Raw genomic sequence first — 19,860 nt, 5'->3', positions numbered from 1 at the left:
GTTTTTACCGTGATCTAACGATCATGCTAATAATAATAACTCGATAAACATATATACACATGTTTCCCCTTTACAACTCGGAATCGGATTACCATCATGTTCTTCTATTATGCTTGTATGGTATGAAGAAAATGTCAACAAAAAAAATATATATATTAAAGGGCTTGGACCATCCAAGATTTCCAAATCAAATCAAATCTCCCAATAATGTGTATACAAGTGATAACTATAATATATAAGAAAAAAAGTATAATATTATGATTGTATGAGTGGCAGTCCATTCCCATGAGATACCAACCGCACATTGTTTATATGTTTCCCATCCTCGCTTCTTGGTTGGAATGGTCCATGCATTATTTATTATGTATCCGTGCTTCAAGGGAAAAAAAATATGTATATAGTACTACTACTACTATAAGTTTTAATTTGCTTAATCATGTAAATGTAATAGTATAGTTTAATAAACGTGGATTGATTCTGTGACTCTGCATGCGTTGTTGGTATTCATAAGTCATAACACGAATCGAAAACGATGGTGAAATCTGAATATCTGATGACGGGATTTGTATTTTATATTTAATCAACAATTAAAGAAATAGCCAAACTAGTTGCTTTAGTACCTACAAAACAAAACAAGAAAAACTCATAAGTCATAACTTATAAGGATTAGAGAAGAGACAAATAATTAACTTTTAAGCAAGAAACTCACTTAAATAGCTAGTCAAGGTCGGCCATTAGGAGGAAAACAACCAGAATAAACTCCAACTATTTGTGAAACGTTTTTTTATACCTAAATTTCAACATTCTGCAAATAACAATCTGAATTGTATTTAAATTTAAATTGTTATCTAAACTATATAAAATGTTGTCAATTTCAATATTTGTTCGAATAATGTTAAATCAGAGTTTAACGATATTGAGTTAGACGATATGTGACATCTACATGGCACTGGTACGTAATGACTAAAACTAAGTTGTTTTTGTCATTTTTAGATGTGTTGTGGCAAGAAACAAAGCGTTTGACAAAAATGGAGTATTGGAGTCAGTTTTTGGATGTGCAGTGAAACTTCATTTTTCATCATTTCTTGTTACAAAATACCCAAAAATGATCAAAAGGACGTAATTTTGATAAGTCCCAATGCTACGTTGAAGTCATGGACCGTCGGACTCAACATCATGATTTAACATTGTTTGAACAGAGTTTGAAATTGACAACATTTTATATAGTTTAGGTAGCAAAATTGAATTTTAATACAGTTCAGCTTATTATTTGCATAGTGTTAATATTTAGATATAAAAAGCTTTTGACAAATAATTAGTGTTGATTTTAGCCATTTCTCCGCCATTGAAAATCACCATTTTTATCAAATCCAAATAAACATCTCCAATTCTAAGTGAAAAGGTGAATAATATATATTATATACTTCTTTGAGAAGATTAGTACACACCATATGTATGGAATAGACAAGCCCATCTAACTCATGTTTCATGTTTCATGTTTCCCATCCATCCAATTTGATATGAGTTGTAATCGCACTTAAAAATAAAAACTGATTCGGTTCAATCGAATATGGTTCCGGTTCGAATAGTCCGGTTAAAATTGAAGAACCGAAGATTCAGTTTTAATTTCACTTTCATCATTGACACATGATTCACATCCACTCATCATCCTCTGTTGTTGTTACTCTCCGGCGAGAAACACACTAAAAACACACACACACACTTCGCCGTCACAGTCTCTTTCTCTCTCTCTCTAAATCACCGGAGCGATGAAGAGTTTCGCTCTTCACTCTCTCTCCACCACCGCCACTTCCACCTTACTCTCTCATCACCATCCCTCTCGTCTCTCTCTTCTCCGCCGTACATCCTCGAGATCTCCGCCTTCAACAATCTCCCTCCGATCTCAACCTCTCTCCTTCCCTCTCCTCAAACCAATCCCCAGATTCTCCACACGAATCGCCGCCGCACCACAAGACAACACTCCTCCTCCTCCTTCTCCTCCTCCTCCATCAACTCCGTCTCTTCAACTCCCACAAGGAGCAAAACTCATCCCTCTGATCCTCTCCGTCTCCGTCGGTCTCATCCTCCGATTCGCTGTCTCTGTACCTGAAGGAGTCACACCACAAGGCTGGCAGCTACTCTCAATCTTCCTCTCAACAATCGCAGGTCTCGTCCTTAGTCCTCTCCCAGTTGGAGCTTGGGCTTTCATAGGCCTAACCGCTTCAATCGTCACCAAGACTCTCACTTTCTCAGCTGCTTTCTCTGCTTTCACAAGTGAGGTCATCTGGTTGATCGTTATCTCTTTCTTCTTCGCTCGTGGATTCGTTAAAACTGGTCTTGGCGATAGGATCGCTACTTACTTTGTTAAATGGCTTGGTAAGAGTACTTTAGGTTTATCTTATGGTCTTACGCTTAGTGAAGCTTTGATTGCTCCTGCAATGCCTAGTACTACCGCTAGAGCTGGTGGCATTTTCTTGCCTATCATCAAGTCTCTGTCTCTCTCTGCTGGAAGTAAACCGGGAGATCCTTCTTCCAAGAAACTAGGGTCTTACCTGATTCAATCTCAGTTCCAGGTTAGTTAGTCCCCTTTGAATCATGAGTTGACTTATCACTTCTTGTGGCTCCAGTGCGTAGTTAGTAGTGCGTGTGATGTGATTCTGAGAATAAGTTTGCAACTTTGTCCGATTTGCGTCTCAATCTGAGGGCTGCTTTGATGTGTTATGTTGTTTTACTCAGCCATATCTTGTGCTGTTTCTACCATTAATACTGAACCTTTTACTCTCCCTCGAGGCTAAACATATGAAAGTTTCTTTCTTTTTTGTTAGTATATGACTTGAGAGAATTTTGAAACTACGGTTCTGCTTCTCTAATACTGTTTTGATCTTTGACAGTGCGCCGGGAACTCTAGTGCTCTTTTCTTGACTGCTGCAGCTCAGAATTTGCTGTGTCTCAAGTTAGCTGAGGAGCTTGGAGTAGTGATCGCAAACCCGTGGGTTTCTTGGTTTAAGGCTGCTAGTTTACCCGCTATCATATCACTTCTTTGTACTCCATATATCCTCTACAAGCTTTATCCTCCTGAAACCAAGGACACACCGGATGCTCCAGGTATTGCTGCAATGAAGCTCAAGCAAATGGGCCCTGTCACTAAAAATGAATGGATCATGGTTGGTACAATGCTTCTTGCTGTCACTCTTTGGATCTGCGGGTAAGTCGTAGATAACTCTTATGTTACTTTTGTATCAGTAACGTTGGTTTAAAAAAATCTGAGCATATACATGGGTTGATTATCATATTCAGGGAGACCCTCGGAATACCAAGTGTTGTAGCTGCTATGATTGGTCTCTCCATACTTCTTCTGCTTGGTGTACTCAACTGGGACGATTGCCTAAGCGAAAAATCAGCGTGGGACACATTAGCTTGGTTTGCTGTCTTGGTGGGAATGGCAGGACAGCTCACAAACCTCGGTGTTGTAACATGGATGTCTGATTGTGTAGCCAAAGCTCTCCAATCTCTCTCCTTAAGCTGGCCTGCTGCGTTTGGACTTCTCCAAGCAGCTTACTTCTTCATTCACTACCTTTTTGCAAGCCAAACGGGTCATGTTGGAGCGCTCTTCTCAGCTTTCCTTGCTATGAATATAGCAGCAGGTGTTCCGGGGATTGTAGCTGCACTTGCTTTAGCTTACAACACCAATCTTTTTGGTGCTTTGACTCATTACAGTAGCGGTCAAGCCGCTGTCTACTATGGAGGTAAATATCATCATCCAAGAACAGAACAGAGCTCTATTTGGTGTGGTTAATAAGTCTCTTAACTTAACGTTTGCGTCTTTTTATTTTTCTTGCAGCGGGTTATGTTGATCTGCCTGATGTATTCAAGATTGGGTTCGTAATGGCGACGATTAATGCGATAATCTGGGGAGTAGTTGGAACTTTCTGGTGGAAATTTTTGGGTCTCTACTAAGGAGCTCCCCCAGAAGAAGTTGTTTCTTGAAGCTTTTGCAAAGACGGATACAATTCTTTGTTGTCTTCTCATTCAGTTTGAAGGCTTCATTTGTTTTTTTCCTACTTTAGTGAACCCAGACAATTCTTTGCCACATAGATATACACAGAGCTCTAATCTCGATTTGTTACTCTTATGGAAATATCGTATCTCTTCTTCTTTTCAGAGCAAATTCTTGACAGTGAAAATAAGTTAAGCTCCACAACCACAAGCATCACTCTCATAATTGTCCTTGATGTTTTCGTATGGTACAATTCCCCACCATTTTGTTGTTGTTATTCAATTATGAATAACGAGGACCCAAATAACAACAACGTTATATTAAAAACTTTTTCATAAATGTATCTATACAACACAACACAACCAAACCATTTAAAAAAAAAAAACAGAGAAAAAAACAGAGGAAAAAACAGAGGAAAGAATAAAATATTAATTTCCCTCCACCGGCGAACACAACTAAATCGGAGAAAGAACTCAGCCGGCGATGGAGAGTTTGGCACTCCTCCGTTCTCTCTCAGTCTCCACTTCTTCATCAGCCACACATCTCAACTTCCGCCGTTATCACCCCAAATCATTATCATTCAACTCATCCCCAACGCTCCGATCACTCTCCATCTCCTCAACTCGATTCACACTCCACGCCACCGCCTCTTCCTCGCCGGAGAATCAAAACGAACCTCTTCCTCCTCCTCCTCCTCCGCCTCCGCAACAGCAGCAAGGAGCGAAGCTCATCCCTCTGGCAATCTCAATCTCAATAGGTCTCATAGTGAGATTCATAATCCCAAGACCAGAACAAGTAACCTCACAAGGATGGCAATTACTGTCAGTGTTCCTCTTCACAATCTCAGGTCTCGTCCTTGGTCCTCTCCCAGTAGGTGCTTGGGCTTTCATTGGCTTAACCGCTTCAATCGTCACAAAAACGCTTCCTTTCTCAACCGCTTTCGCCGCTTTTACAAACGAGCTCATTTGGCTTATCGCCATTTCTTTCTTCTTCGCTCGTGGTTTCATCAAAACTGGTCTTGGCGACAGGATCGCTACTTACTTTGTGAGATGTCTTGGCAAAAGCACTCTTGGTTTGTCTTATGGTCTTGCCTTTTGTGACATGCTTATGGGTTTGATTATGCCCTCTACCATGGCTAGAGCCGGTGGCGTTTTCTTGCCCGTCATTAAATCTCTCTCTCTCTCCGCCGGAAGTTATCCCGGTGACCCTTCTTCCAGAAAACTCGGTTCTTTTCTTATTCAAACCCAGTTGCAGGTAACAAAAACCAATAGATTACTCAAAGATTCAATTTTTAAATAAAAATCAGATGAGTGATTTGTATAGCTTTGGTCTTACGTCTTAGTTTAAGGGTGTCTTGATGTTGTGTGACAGTGTTCAGGAGCTTCTGGTGCGATTCTTCTGACATCAGCTGCACAAAACTTGTTATGTCTTAAACTAGCTAGAGAAGTTGGTGTTGTAATTTCGAATCCATGGATCACTTGGTTTAAAGTGGCGAGTGTTCCTGCGTTTGTTTCTCTTCTTTGTACTCCTCTCATTATCTACAAGATTTACCCTCCTGAGCTGAAACACACACCAGAAGCTCCCGCTGCAGCTGCTAAGAAGCTTGAACGATTAGGTCCCATCACGAAAAACGAATGGATCATGCTCGCCTCTATGGCTTTCACCGTCTCTCTTTGGGTTTTCGGGTAAGGTTTCTTGCAGCAAAACAAAATGCATTAGAGTATCATCTTAGAGATTTAGCATAACATACTTATAGAGCCGTCCTGATCTGATACCAGTCTACGTTTTATAAGAAGAACCGGTTTATAATAGTAAGATATCGTGACTTCTTGCAGAGAGGCAATAGGAATAGCAAGCGTTGTATCGGCCATGATCGGTCTATCAACGCTTCTGCTGTTAGGAGTCATAAACTGGGACGATTGTCTCAGTGACAAATCAGCTTGGGACTCGCTCACTTGGTTTGCGGTTTTGATTGGTATGGCTGGACAGCTAACGAACCTCGGTGTCGTTGCTTGGATGTCGGATTGTGTGGCAAAACTGCTACAATCACTCTCCCTGACTTGGCCAGCTTCATTTATTATTCTCCAGGCTTGTTATCTCTTGATACATTACCTATTTGCAAGCCAGACTGGTCACGCAGGAGCACTCTATTCCCCTTTCTTGGCGATGCAAATCGCTGCTGGAGTGCCAGGGGTTCTAGCAGCACTTTGCTTGGCTTTCAACAACAATCTCTCTGGTGCTTTGGCACATTATAGTGGTGGACCAGCTGCTTTATATTACGGAGGTCCGTTTTCTTCTTTCATCTCCTTACGTTATTGTGAATTAATCGACCATTTACAATTTAAACACTTTTTTCTTACAATGATTTCTTGGCCTGGATCTGCTGCAGCTGGATATGTAGATCTGAGTGATATGTTTAGACTCGGGTTCGTGATGGCTCTTGTACAAGCGGTCATCTGGGGAGGTGTTGGATCTTTTTGGTGGAAATTTTTGGGTCTCTACTGAATGAATTATACGGAAACGAAACTAGTCCCTAAGCATTTAATCCGACCAAATTCAGAAACCATAGTTTCGGCTTCAAGAGTATCAGTTGAAAAATATCGGGTAATTCGAGTTCACTGCGAAATACCAGTTTTTGAACTGAATATAATAAAAATGTGTAACCTTAGATTTTAGAACTTGGAACAACGCAACCCGTTTTACATCCTGAACGAAACTTCAAATTGGTCCAATTTCAGTTACATTTCAACGGAAGAAACCAAATTTTTGCACAAACTGACACAATATTATACAGGCGAAGGCCTAATTTTCACCGGAGTCCCGCAATATGAAAAATCTAGAAGCTCTGCTACGTTATTTCCTGATCCTGCAGCTGTAATGCATAACCAATAAATAACATAAAGTCAATAAGAAACACCATAAAGTATGAGCATAGGTTTAGTTAAAAAGAAAAGAACCGCGTTTTCGAGTTTTATACAAAGCAAACCTTTGCGATAAAAGCCAATACCAAAAACTACAGGAGACTAGAGAGTATTAGAGTAACATAGAATCCAGAAAGATTCACAATCTTCCTTTCACACAAACATAGTTAGCTCTGGTCGGCTGAAAACATTGTTCTGCTCATCTTCAAGCACCGGGTAAGCAGCAACAAGCGTGTCCTGAGCACCAATGTATAGAGAGTTGTAAATCTTCCAGTACACTTCGCGGACTTTACGTGCTGGATGAAACAAACCCTGCAAACAATAGTTCAGAATTACAGCTGCACCTAATGCAACTCGCATTCCTTCAATGGCTTCCATCACCGCGTTAATGACGTGGGGAGATGTCTCAAATATGTTGGGCCAAATGAAGTTAAGCAAGTGAACCAAAGCGTCTTCACATCCCAAACCAGCTACACCTAATGCCATATGTTTCACGGCTGAAGCGGCGGTTTGTCTGTGAACCAAGTCTCTGTCCATGAGCGCATCCTCTAGCAACGGTGTGACTGCGTATATGTAATCTTTGCCCATTTCTCCAATGTACTCGAAGAGGAAGGAAAGAGATTTCAGAACACCATTTTGGACGTTTAGCTCTGGAACACGGTACTCATTCATCAAAGCAGGTAAGACGGTGAAGGGAGAGCATGTTTCAGCGACAATGGCGATGGCGACTGTGGTGCAAACACGGTTCTGACGTTCTTGGACTTTGAGGTTGTTCAGTAACGTGGCAAGAACGTCCTGTGGTCCAATGGCTTTGGCGATGTACCCGAAAGTGTTGACCGTGGCACGACGAATACCTTTCTTATGAGCCTTGAGCATTTCAAGAAGCTCAAAACAGATTCTCATCCATTCTCTGGCTGGAACAAACTCAGCACCACGATCTGCAATCCTACCAACCAGGTCAATACAATTCTCTTGCACTTTCTCGTGTCTGTTCTTCAAAATCGGGGTCAGTCTCGGAAGCAGATCCTTAATAGGAGGAGTCATCTTTGTCATACCAATCACATTGACTATAGCTTTCAAAGCTCCAAGAATTGATCCCAAGACTTCTGGGTACTCTTCTCCAAGATATTCATACAAGACAACACCAAGATGTCCCATCAACTGTTCCTCTCCACATTGCTTCATAACAACAGCAATTCTAGAAATCAGATCAGCAGCTTGTTGTCTGACCTTTGCACTCTTGTTGTTTAATCGCCACTTGATGGTACCACATATCTGGGGAAGATAAGGCTTTACTCGCTGACCAAGAGCATTCACTACAGCACCAAATCCATTAAGCATCACATTAGCATCGTCACTAGTCTGTTCTTGGAAAGCATAAAGAATGCCATCTATAAGCAGTTCCTCCAATCTCGAATCAATATCAGATGCTCCTAAGTTTGTGACAACCTTGTCAATGGTTTCCATAACCATACGTCGATATGGTTCACTCTCGTCCTTGAGATCTTCAACAACTCTTCCCACAATATCTGCAACACCAACCTTGTTGGCAATCTCGACGGTAGTTTCAACAAGCTGCTTGTAGTTTCTCCTTTCCAGAGCCATTTTCCTAACCCAGAATTGCCTGAAAAACTCTGGCAGAATATCACTGCGAATATAATCCGGTTCAACACCCTCTGTACTTACACACTGTTTCACCACCTTGAGGACAATCTTCTTCATCTCTTCATCCGGCGACTGGAACTCACGAATCAATATAACCATCACCTCTTTTGTATAGTAGCTCGCATATATAGCATCCATCAAGGGGATGATAAAACCAATCGCCTTCAAGAAAGCAGCTAAAACTTTACCACGGTGTGACCTAATACCTTTCCACAAAGGCTTCAGAACAGAATCAAAGCTTTCAATACCATATGGAGCAGCAGCTTCAGCAAGCGCAGCCAGTGACAAAGCGGTAATAGTCCTAACCTTCTGGTTTTCATCGCTGAGACCATGTTCGATAATCTCTACTAACGACCTTAAGTGAGGCAGGACGGCACAGCCAATTAGTATTGCAATCTGCTGAACAATCTTAATTCCAGTGTGCCGTGCCTGCCATGACTTTTTACTCTGGCACACGGCTTTCAGGAAAGGCAAGAGTGCTGGGATTCCAAGAGCTGAAGCCACCACACTGAAAGCTCTCGCTGTGGTGTTTCTCACATATTCATCGATGTTGTCAATATCAGGACGCATAGCTGCAATCATAGTGGCTAAACCAGCTGCTTTGCTAAGGTTAGAAATAATCTCCCTCCCTTCTACCCGAGCATAATAATCTTCATCAATCAGCAAAGGCTCAATAACAACAAGGATTTTGTGGACGTAAGGCCTTACCATCTCATCCAGTTTGTACAGAATCCTATCAATCACTTTGACCAAAAGATGCCTCTCTTGATCTTCCAAAGTGGGTTGCATGAGCAATGGCAAAATTTTATTAAACAAAGGACCAGCACCAAGCTCACGAGCCTTATCAGTAAGCTGCCTCAACGCTGTTTTCCTCTGGGCAGGAGTTCCGTTTTTAACCTTTAACAACAGTTTCATTATCTTGCGTTCTTTCTGCTCTTCAGGAGTCAGCTCTTCTTCGTTCTCTTCATTCAACAGAGAACCAAAATACTGATAATCCTCTGGTTTCATAAACGGCAAACCACCAGGAACCTCTTGGGGCACATCAAACTGTTGCCCGCGGTTTTCCTCGGGAATAACATAGCCTGGAGTTGCCATGGGTGTCGGGGTTGCCTGAAGTTTCCTCGCAGGGGTTCTGATGGGAACATATGAAGCAGGCGGATCCAAAACCTTATACCCATCTTTAGGAAACATGGCATCAAGCTCTTCATCAGACAATGGTCTGTTTCTCTCCTCGATATCCTTCTCCCACCTTTTCATATTGTGCATCTCGGGGGTCATAGCACCACCGAAAATTAGCTGACTCGGAGTGGGAGTAGCCATATCAGCCCCACCGATTGGGGTAACACCAGGAGTGTAAGCTCCACCAGGAGTGACACCACCCATAGGTGTAGCACTCCCCATAGTGGCTGGAGTTTCGTCCCACCTTGAACGTTGGCGTTTAGGGGTAGGTGTGGCAAGCCCTTTTGGAGTACCGTCCCAAGTAACACCTGAAGGAGTTGCGCCGGGAGTAACACCACCATCAGAATCAGTCACACGACCAGGTGTAGGAGTTTCGTCCCACCTGTTCCTTCGTCCAGCAGATGGTGTGGCATCAGAAACTCTCCCTGGAGTTGGAGCATCCCATCGTCCAATCCCTGGAGCTGCATCAGTCACATCCCAATCTGAACTTTCTGCTTTAGCTTTCTTTGAAGCAGAACCTTCTTCTTCAGGGCGATCCCACCTGTTTCTCCTCTTGGAAGAAGGAGGAGGAGGAGGAGGAGNACCATCAGAATCAGTCACACGACCAGGTGTAGGAGTTTCGTCCCACCTGTTCCTTCGTCCAGCAGATGGTGTGGCATCAGAAACTCTCCCTGGAGTTGGAGCATCCCATCGTCCAATCCCTGGAGCTGCATCAGTCACATCCCAATCTGAACTTTCTGCTTTAGCTTTCTTTGAAGCAGAACCTTCTTCTTCAGGGCGATCCCACCTGTTTCTCCTCTTGGAAGAAGGAGGAGGAAGAGGAGGAGCAGAATCCTTCTTATGCTTTGCAGCTTCTTCTTGCTCTTTCTTTTTCTTACCAATAAGCCTCATAGTTTCCTCTTTCTCCCTCTGCAAAGAAGTCTCCTGCATATGGTCCGCGTAGGTTCGAACACTCGGATCCGGCGTATTCTCGCCCATAGCAAACGCATCAACTCTATCAGGAGAAAGAACCCGATTAAGTCTCCTTCTCCTATAATCATCCTCACGTTCCGAAATACTCTGCCTAGGTCTAAATCCCACATCGTCATCTTCGTCGTGAGGACGAGCCACGTCGTCGAGAATAGCCCTAGGAGCAGTGTAAGACGCGAGACGCTGAGCCACAAGAGAACCAGTGGCGTCCAGATTCGGATCCTCTTCATCGTTAGGCGCGATAGAAGACAAGTAGGTTGCACGGTCCTCACCTGCGTATAGATCGCGATCGAAAGTCAAAGAAGTGAGAGATGCTTCCATGTTCCGTCTCTCCTCTTGGGTTTTAGCGATCTCTGGATCTAGATCCGCCATTATCGATACTCAAACGAAGCTTTCTCTAACGAAATAAACGAAAAAATAACTGAGAAAACAAAAGCAGTAGCAAATCAGAAAACAACAAAATCGAAACCGAATCAAATCAAATACGATAGAGCAACGAATTGTTGTGTATGGAGATGGAGATAAGAGAAGAACTCACCGTTTAATCGGAGCTCGTCTGCGGATGATTGTAGAGCGCGATAAGAAGAAGAGGAATTTAGGGTTTATCCCAGACGACAGATAGAGCCGGAATAAAAACAAAAAAAGATACACTGTATATAATTATATATATTGGGAGATCAAACCGACCAATTGAAGGAGTCGGTTCTTAGTTTGGGCTATATTCATAAATTGGGTTCGTTATAAACAAACAAATCTCAAAGGCCCAAAAAAAACACCAACTACCATATCCAGATATATATGTATATGTAATGGTTTGTCACTTGTGGTAAACTATAGAACTGAGCCGCTTAAACAAATTTTGTTACCTACTTACCTGATAAGTGATAAGTGATAATGCTAAACTTTGTACTTGACTATGGATGTGGATGTGAATGGTTGCAGTGGTTGGGGCGGACAAATCCGTCTGCGGACTGGACCGCTTTTTATTTACCTTTTAGCAAATGTAGTTTGCAGTGATGCAGTCTAAATAAAGCAGAGACAAGACCGCAGCAGACCAACCGCGAACCGCTTTTACATACAAATAGAGTTGGTCCACAGCGGTCTGTAGTCCACCTTAAAAATGGAGTGGTTCAGACTGCAGATGGATTTGGACGCCCTGACCGCAGTTACCATTCGAATATAAGATCCGTAAAACTTTTACGGTAAAACCAAATAGATGTTCGTGTTTAGACTCTAAACTCTTATGTGATATTTGAATATGATAAATATAGTATAATAGTAATATTTTCATCGGATCATCCCAAAATATATTACTTAATTAGAGAACATTAATTTATTGTTCACTACATCTGCGTAAAAGCTGTTTACTTCATTGCTGCGAACCTCCTTAGTCATTATTATGTTGGCTAAACTTGAAGATGAAAAGAACGGTTTCTTTCACTCCCAAAGTAAACAAAAGACTCCTTACGACTTCCCAATCATTAAACAAGGACACGAATAAGATGATTGGGTTTGAAAATGGGATAAAAATTTACTACAAGTTAAGTTTAACTGTGTTAAATCGCATGCGCAGGTGTTTCAGAAGAAGAAGTTTATCTGCTGCTTTGGTTCTACCATATTAAGGTTGTTGCCTTGTTATCTCTACTTATGGCTTAAGGAGTTGTCCTCCTTCGATTTGGTTTTGATATTATCTGTTTGTATTTCTAGTTTAGTTTATTGTCTCCCTTTGATAGGGCTTAGTTTCCGGGGAATTTCCTTTTCCTCCGGCAGTTGACTCTGGGGACTTCTAGTTGTCCGCCGGCTTAAGTGTCCCTCTTTTGGAGTTTGTAATTCATCTTTGGTTTCAAAACAACTAATAATAAAATTTCAGATGACAAAAAAAAAAAAAGTTTAACTGTGTTTTTCTAATAGTGAGAAAAAAATAAACTATATATTTCCATAGGAATTTGAGAATTTCATATATACACGACGACACCCTTAAAAAAAAAGTGAACGCGTTGATAAATTTCCCAATAGTTAATAGAGTACTGAATACTGTTACACACAAGCCAAGCTTGTTATAAAAATCTATTATGTCGTAATCCTATACTATTAAAGTGCCTTTAGTTTAGCATTATCCTCACTAGCTTGGCTATTCTTTTTGTTTAACTCCTGATATAGCCGAAAGTCCGGATCCACTACAACTAAATCAGGTTTGTTAATATAGATTATTGATACAAATGGCAAGTTAAAATGTCATGGTCGAAATCATTGTATGTGAAACTACTGGAACAAGAATTCATATATAAATGCAAAGATTGAATGGACTATATATCCAGAATCTACTAGACGAGCATTTGCTATACTTAAATGTTTCAAAGTTTCCTTTTAGCATAAAGAACGGAGGCAATGGAGAAGAACTTCACCAACCCCACTAACCATTTTCAGATATTTTTTGAATAACTATTTAGCCATTGGATCACCTTTTTTCACCCAATAAATTAGATATTCTACGCTCGTTTCACCTTTCAAATTGTAATATGATGGTTTGAGGTGTTTTCTTCTTTAAAAGACTCCGATGTTTTCCAAATAATTGTTTTCAAAAATTTTGATTGATTATTATAGTAGTACTTTATTTCTTAACTTACTACATCTACCTTACAGAGAACGTATTACTATGCATTAAGAATATCAAAAAACTTGTGATAATACGAAACGAGTATGTATTAAGCAATAAATTTGGTCTCCTAGACCCCAACATCACTGAGAGCTGTCTACTTTTAAATACTCCTCCCCATCTTCCTTTGTATTGCTATCCACTTTATTACACAATTAAATAACATCAAATACTAACATTATTATATACACTACATCTAGGCATCTCTACCCACCCGGTACCCACTCATGTAAAAAAGGTCAGAATCCTTTAAATAAAATGATTAGATTTGATCATCAAGCAAAACCGAGTGCCTTAAATTTTAATAAAGTAGAGAAACAAAATGATTTTTTTTTCCTTATTTTTATATGCATATATTTTCCACATTTCCGAAGCACAATTTTTTTACACGTCACAACAAAACGACAAAAGAAAAGAGAGAGTGAGAGCCCTATCCACAATCCAAACCCGAGATCCAAACCCGAAAGTTTTTTTTATACACACGCGCCGTGCATCTTGCCATCTAAGATCTCGTCATCGCAATCGAAATATGCCACGTGTCATACTCACATCCCTTGGATCAAACAAGAGTCTTGCACGTCGAACTCTGCGGATCCCACATCGCCGGCAATAGATATTTCCTACCGGCGAGTCCACGTGCGTTGTAACTAGACCCGGTGGTTTTGTCAACGAGTACCCGACCCGCATAACCCGGGTAAGAACCCGACCCGAATATCCCAGGACAAGCGGAGACAGCTTCAAGCGGTGCAGTTGGTGGGCCTTGGAAATACCCGTTGTTAAACGGATTCGTGACGGTGTTAGCAAGAAGCGTGGCGAGGTTTATAATCATTCCGTCAACTCCAACGTCACCGTTAGGAGCGACCAACGGCGGCGTTTGTGGTCCGTAAATAGGCTGGTGAAACGGCCAAGCGCAATATCCAGGGCACTGCGTCTCTGAGTTCCCGACCCAGACGTAAGCAGCGCCGTTAGCCGCGCGACGCGGTTTCGAGCCGGATGATCCGTGAGTCCCGCATCGGTTCATACAGAACCCTTCGACGGTAACGTCTTTCGCCGTTAAAACGACGGTTATGGCACGGAGTCCTCCGCCGTTGAGTTTTGTGGACAGAGCACGGAGGTAAGGATTTTTCAGGGATTTTCCGAGAGGGTAGTTCTCGAGGAGAAGCTGTTTCCCGACGACGAGCGTTGAGGAACCTCCTTTGTATTTCTCAGTCGTCTTCCACCACGATGAGACGGAAGGAACTGCGGCGGAGGAGGAGGAGGAGGCGTCTTTGGAGTTGAGCGAGCGGATGAAGTCGACGATCACGGACCGTTGGATCGGTGTGAATTTCCCGTACCAAACGAGATTGACTGTGATGTTACCTTTCAAGAGAGCTCCGTTGTGGTATTTGAGTACAAGCGGCTGCTCTTTGACCAACGCGGCGGCGGAAAAGCCTGTTGTGGCGAAGAGAAGAGTGAGTAAGATGGCAAAACTGTAATTAGAAGCCATTGAGAAGGGTAGATATGAAATTGCACAGAGAGATATCAGAGGTTTTTGTTTGAGGTTTATAAGTGATGATGATACAGAGTGCTACTATTTATACCAGAGACGATTTTTATTTTCATTTTTGAAACCGGGAGATGAATGTGACAGCTGTAGTGGCTAAGGTGTCAATGTCAAAGGAGTGACACGTGGGGAGATATGAATGGGTAGAGAATGGTGTTTGACAGCCTGTAAGTTTTCTAATAGTGTGACGTGGTTTAGTCTCTCTACTTATTATAACGTGTAATAAATTTAAGTGATGCTTAGCCGATAAATTCGTTATCAAACAAACAAGTTAATTAATAAGGTTTTTTAGTGTAAGATAATCTTATGCCATGGGGAGAGACAGATTTTTCCATGCGCATTTTTACAACAAATGCAAAAAAAAAAATCTAAAAAAGGGATTTATGAAGATAATATTTTTTGTGTGCATGTATAATGTTTTTTTTTTCCTTTTTACATATGCTTTTTTCGTTTGTATTCGAGCGGTCATAACATAACTCATAAGTATGTCATAACTATTAACTTTAAAAGACTATAAATACAAACCGAGTAAAGTTTAAATGCAAAAAAACCAACTCCAAAAAGTTTAATGCTAGAAATTAATTATAAAATACAGCTAATATGAGTATTAAAATGTAGGTATTAGGTCAACATGGTTTTTAAAAGACATTGGTTTGTAACTTGTTGATCTGGTTTTCAATACCAAGATACATTCAACACGTATATTATCAAAAACCAGTTTCAAGGTTTAGATGGATTTTAAAAACAAACAAACCAAAATCTTTTTTTCTATTGATACTTAACATAAAACAAATATAACTTGCCAACAATTTGGGTTTTTAAATTTATAGTATTACCTTCAAGTCTTTAACGATGCCTGAAAATTTGTCAAAAATTAAATATCACTTCTTAACTCTTTCTTCATGAGGCATGGTATTGGACATGCTCTATACGCAAATACATTGAACAGTAATTGTTTGACCATTAGTAGAAGAAAAGTCCATTACTCGAAACATTTGATTCTGTATTTTAAGATTGTCATTAAGATCTTAGGATTATTTAGGGAAGGTTCCTTTGTATTCTTAGGGGCGGCCACTGATTTTATGAAAGGTGCAAGTGACCTGATGATACCGTGTGTGTGTGTGCTAAATCAACTTTACTTGGGGGAGGTCCCTTGGCTCTACGTAGGGACCATTATTTATACGTATTTATACCTACGCACAGTGTATATAGGTACATACAGTTATATACTGTAAAGTTGTAGGCTGTATCTATAGAAATATACGGGTGCACTTGAGTAGTTTCAGCCGTGTAGCTAAGCAAAGATACGAAGCGTACGAACCACGCCCTTATTACAGTCCATTATTGCCTTTTACATCTCTAGGGTCCATGGACTCTTTCCTTTTAACTTTATTTTGAAAAGAAATTCTATAATTTGGTTTAACAAAAAGTTCTAAATTTGGATTATACTGGTTTTTATTAATTATATTGTTAGAAATTTTAAAGAATATTTATTTCAGTGGGTGGTGGGATATAGAAAGTATGTATTCCACACGTTTATTTTGTATTACAATCTTTTTGACATAAAGAGTATTTTACTTTCTTTTAAAAAACGTAATAGAGGAGCTCAAAATAATATGTGCATCCAAGAAAAGGAAAAAAAAAACGAGGATGAGGCCCATATTCAAGTACTATTTATTAAAACTAAAAAGAAAGTTACGTCACGTACGTGTCAGAAGTACTCCATAGTCATCATAGCTAGGATTCGTAGTCATCCACTTAGCTCTTCCTCTAGTCTACAAAAATATTTTCCACACGTGAGATTTTTCTACTCCAGTTATGTGAAAAATGAATAGCATAAAAGATACAAGAGTTATGCAATTATACTTTGTCGTGTACATATATTTGGATGAACGCATCGGTTACTTTTGCTATAGGATCATATAACCACTCTTTGGTCTGTTCTTCTTAGGTCACCATATGGGTTTGGTTCTTGTTTCTTTTGAACGCAAATACATTGCACATTGGCGTTGGACGCAGAAAAAAAAAAAAACCATTTATATACTTACTATATCGTGTTGTTTGACTTTTTAGCATTTGAAACACAATGTTTTGCGTCCGAGGCCAACTTATGTGTATGTCGAATGAAAAACAAGTACGTTCAATCGTTCATGATTAATATAAAAACTAGAGCTGAAAATAATATCTTTGAAAATGTGGTCGACGTTCCAAATTCACGAGGATAATAAGATAAATGTATATAACCATTTATATACTTATATACTTATACGTACAGTTCCTTACTTCCTTTTACCCATCATCTCAAACTTTTTCGGTTTATGTCACTGGATAATAAGATAAATGTATATAACCTGAACTGATATAGTACTAATCCTTAAAGTGTCACGAGTATTATACAGATATATAGTTTTCTCAGTCACAAGATTACTATACTAAAATGATATTTAACGCGAAATTAATGAATTCATATTTACGACAAAGACTGTAAGTAGATATAAGAACCCATAAAGAAATATCTAATCAATCAAATCAAATAGGAGAAAAATTTAATACCCCAAAAAGAAAAAAAAGAGTAAAAGAGAAGGCAAGGGAGTCTCACGTGCGGATGGGATATTTGCGTAGTCGGCAAGGAAAGCGACAAAACGGCGGTGAAAGCCACGCGCTTCGCGTATTTAGTCTTTGTCATATCTCATCCACGATTATCCTTTAGCGTCGTGACACATCATGTCTTCTTAACACAAACGTGTACTATTTTCCTATGTTTGTCCCAATTATTTTTTGGTAGTGACGATTTTAAGAGATATCATCTCTCTCACTAGGCCGTCTCAATTATATACGCGACCTATTCTATTATTAACCTACATTCTCGTTTATTGCAATTACTATACATTGTGATAATAAACGGAGATATCTCAAAGACAAACGTAAAAAAAGGTTAGAGTTCATAAAAATTGGAAAATAACTAGAGCCGATTGCATCATGGTTGGCTATAGCCTACTTGCTAAGTAATAACTATTGGATGTGTGTTTGATGATTGCCAAGTACATCAATAATGTGTTATACACATAAGCACACGAGGATTTGAGATTTTTTTTTTCTTTTTTGAGACCCATGCATGCACATAGGGACGATTATAATAATTGCCGTATATATGGGAAAATTAGTCAACAAAGTTCGCCGACTAAAAAGTTTTAAAAATGCTCATTCCCCTCCAACTCCTAACTTTTTGTGTTTTGACTTTGAGGAATGGATTTTGGCCTTTTGGGAAGATTTTGTGTGCCGACCCACTTTGGTTCGTCCTATTTATCGTCTTTCTCATTTGTTATTTTCTAGGTAATATGGAAAAAAAAAATTTGGATCCATTGGAAAACAAGATTAATTATTGTTATTTGTTAATGGAAGTCGAACATATCAATCCGTGTTTATAAATTAGTTTATAAAAGGTGTATTCTCAACAAGTATAATCTGTTTAAGGTATTGAAATGGATGTTTTATCTATGGAGCGGGGGTTTTTTTTTTTTTTTTGGTGGCACCAGTTTTTTAATGTCCACTGGTGAAAGCAATTATTTATGTGTTCGTACGGAAATAGCATGCTCAATAGTGAAAATGACAGAGCATTAATTAAATCGTAGTAATTTCAACCGCGAATCATATATGAACATTTTCAAAAGAAAAAGGTGAACATCTTTTTGTCTTTTATATCACTCGACTCGACTCGTCGTATAGAAAACATGATAATGATAGTCATAGCTCGTAAATAATTATTATCTCTGTGTACATATTGAAGCGGACGTATGCCAAACTTACGATACTGTATTTGTTTTCTTAATTCCTAGACTTAGAAAAGTGATAACGATGTATTAAGATTTAAGACATCAGAAGAATAGTATTCCACTCTACACATATGACCAATTTATTTTCAAACTAAAGATCACATATATACAAACCAAACAATCTTATTTCGCGAATTAAAAACAAAACCCAAATATTATTAACGATTGATATAAACAATCAACAAGTGGATATATAATATATCAATGGGATTAGTTACAATCTTGTGACGAACTATGAGCTTATAATGCCGTGGACCGACCGACCAATTTTTTTTTCATGTTGGTTAGGTCATTAGTCATTAGGACCAACCACTTACGTACATATTTTGCTAAGTGGACTTCTTAACACCTAAAAGAAGTCCATTGGATTTTACTTGGAAGCTTCCCTATATTTTTTGTTTTATTTGGGATTTCAAATGAGGTTTTTTTAAAACATTAAAAATCAAAGGTTAGACAGATTATTAGGAATGGTTTGTAATATTATAATTGATATCTAGAAGTAAAATCCCAGTGTGACGTCAGCTATCCGAGCAGCATAATGGGCCTTTAGTATATCAGCCCATTAGTTTCAATTAGAAGCCCAATAAAAGCAGTTGGTCTCTAGCTTCTTCTTAACGGTCTTCTAAGAAGAAGAAGAAGAACAGTGTGATCTGACAAATCAATCCAATTTAGCAGAGGAAAGTGAAATCATGGTGGGTTTGAAAGGGATTCTAGGGTTTGATTATGGAATAGTTCAGGCGCCATTAGGACCAGATATATCCGGACCAGAGCTTGTAGCAGCCGTCGCTAATGCCGGAGGGATTGGTCTTCTCAGATGTCCTGATTGGGTAAATTTTTTTTGCAAGTTTTAGTTTTTTTTAGTTTTTTTTTTTGGTTTCTTCTGATTTATGTGAAACTCTCTCAATCAATCAATCAATCTATCAGGAGTGTCCTGATTACTTGAGGGAGCTTATAAGGAAGACAAAGACATTAACAGACAAACCATTTGGGATCGGTGTTGTTCTTGCGTTTCCTCATGATTTGAACATTAAGGCAATCTTAGAAGAGAAGGTTGCTGTGTTGCAGCTTTACTGGGGTGATTGTTCACTGGAGCTTGT

The 19,860-nt window shown here is 39.6% G+C and overlaps 5 protein-coding genes across 8 annotated transcripts in view; 3 read left to right on the top strand and 2 right to left on the bottom strand.

Annotated features, from left to right (window-relative positions):
• On the top strand, positions 1,655-4,161 carry LOC104742327 (dicarboxylate transporter 2.1, chloroplastic-like). The gene is made up of 4 exons (XM_010463326.2): positions 1,655-2,573; positions 2,892-3,205; positions 3,298-3,746; positions 3,842-4,161. The coding sequence occupies exons 1-4, from the start codon at positions 1,770-1,772 to the stop codon at positions 3,955-3,957; spliced, it is 1,683 nt and encodes a 560-aa protein (XP_010461628.1). The 5' UTR covers positions 1,655-1,769; the 3' UTR covers positions 3,958-4,161.
• LOC104742307 (dicarboxylate transporter 2.2, chloroplastic) lies at positions 4,481-6,722 on the top strand. Its single transcript, XM_010463303.2, has 4 exons — positions 4,481-5,251; positions 5,369-5,682; positions 5,833-6,281; positions 6,387-6,722. The coding sequence occupies exons 1-4, from the start codon at positions 4,481-4,483 to the stop codon at positions 6,500-6,502; spliced, it is 1,650 nt and encodes a 549-aa protein (XP_010461605.1). The 3' UTR covers positions 6,503-6,722.
• LOC104742317 (splicing factor 3B subunit 1) lies at positions 6,645-11,380 on the bottom strand. 4 transcript variants are annotated; one of them, XR_002036077.1, is made up of 4 exons: positions 11,270-11,380; positions 10,587-11,152; positions 6,984-10,343; positions 6,645-6,869 (listed from the first exon to the last, which is right to left on the bottom strand). XR_002036077.1 is itself a non-coding variant. In XM_019238562.1 (3 exons), the coding sequence occupies exons 2-3, from the start codon at positions 11,101-11,103 to the stop codon at positions 7,072-7,074; spliced, it is 3,789 nt and encodes a 1,262-aa protein (XP_019094107.1). In that variant the 5' UTR covers positions 11,104-11,152; positions 11,270-11,380; the 3' UTR covers positions 6,905-7,071. The 4 variants fall into 4 exon arrangements, 3 of the variants coding, with proteins under 3 accessions (XP_019094107.1, XP_019094111.1, XP_019094109.1); XM_019238562.1 differs by lacking the exon at positions 6,645-6,869 and having other exon boundaries at positions 6,905-10,343; XM_019238566.1 differs by lacking the exon at positions 6,645-6,869 and having other exon boundaries at positions 6,905-10,343; positions 10,590-11,152.
• On the bottom strand, positions 13,665-14,953 carry LOC104742299 (protein EXORDIUM-like 2). Its single transcript, XM_010463292.2, has one exon. The coding sequence runs from the start codon at positions 14,871-14,873 to the stop codon at positions 13,947-13,949; it is 927 nt and encodes a 308-aa protein (XP_010461594.1). The 5' UTR covers positions 14,874-14,953; the 3' UTR covers positions 13,665-13,946.
• The window catches only part of LOC104757390 (probable nitronate monooxygenase), a 1,888-nt gene continuing 1,414 nt past the window's right edge, over positions 19,387-19,860 (top strand). The window contains exons 1-2 of the mRNA XM_010480131.2: positions 19,387-19,590; positions 19,688-19,858. Coding sequence (XP_010478433.1) covers positions 19,453-19,590; positions 19,688-19,858 — 309 coding nt within the window. The 5' untranslated portion in view covers positions 19,387-19,452. The remainder of the gene's footprint in view (positions 19,591-19,687; positions 19,859-19,860) is intronic.

Source organism: Camelina sativa, chromosome 2, assembly GCF_000633955.1.
Source record: "Camelina sativa cultivar DH55 chromosome 2, Cs, whole genome shotgun sequence".
Lineage (NCBI taxonomy): Eukaryota > Viridiplantae > Streptophyta > Magnoliopsida > Brassicales > Brassicaceae > Camelina > Camelina sativa.
Note: the sequence above shows the minus strand (reverse complement) of the source record. Positions and strands in the feature narration are given on the sequence as shown.

What these genes read in the sequence shown, in the direction of transcription:
- LOC104742327 (XM_010463326.2), top strand. Translation starts at nt 1,770, where the DNA reads ATGAAGAGTTTCGCTCTTCACTCTCTCTCCACCACCGCCACTTCCACC. An exon ending in TGATTCAATCTCAGTTCCAG is followed by an intron (nt 2,574 to 2,891) that starts GTTAGTTAGTCC and finishes GATCTTTGACAG; the next exon opens with TGCGCCGGGAACTCTAGTGC. An exon ending in AGCCGCTGTCTACTATGGAG is followed by an intron (nt 3,747 to 3,841) that starts GTAAATATCATC and finishes TTTTTCTTGCAG; the next exon opens with CGGGTTATGTTGATCTGCCT.
- LOC104742307 (XM_010463303.2), top strand. Translation starts at nt 4,481, where the DNA reads ATGGAGAGTTTGGCACTCCTCCGTTCTCTCTCAGTCTCCACTTCTTCA. An exon ending in GTCTCTCTTTGGGTTTTCGG is followed by an intron (nt 5,683 to 5,832) that starts GTAAGGTTTCTT and finishes GACTTCTTGCAG; the next exon opens with AGAGGCAATAGGAATAGCAA. An exon ending in AGCTGCTTTATATTACGGAG is followed by an intron (nt 6,282 to 6,386) that starts GTCCGTTTTCTT and finishes GATCTGCTGCAG; the next exon opens with CTGGATATGTAGATCTGAGT.
- LOC104742317 (XM_019238562.1), bottom strand. Translation starts at nt 11,103, where the DNA reads ATGGCGGATCTAGATCCAGAGATCGCTAAAACCCAAGAGGAGAGACGG.
- LOC104742299 (XM_010463292.2), bottom strand. Translation starts at nt 14,873, where the DNA reads ATGGCTTCTAATTACAGTTTTGCCATCTTACTCACTCTTCTCTTCGCC.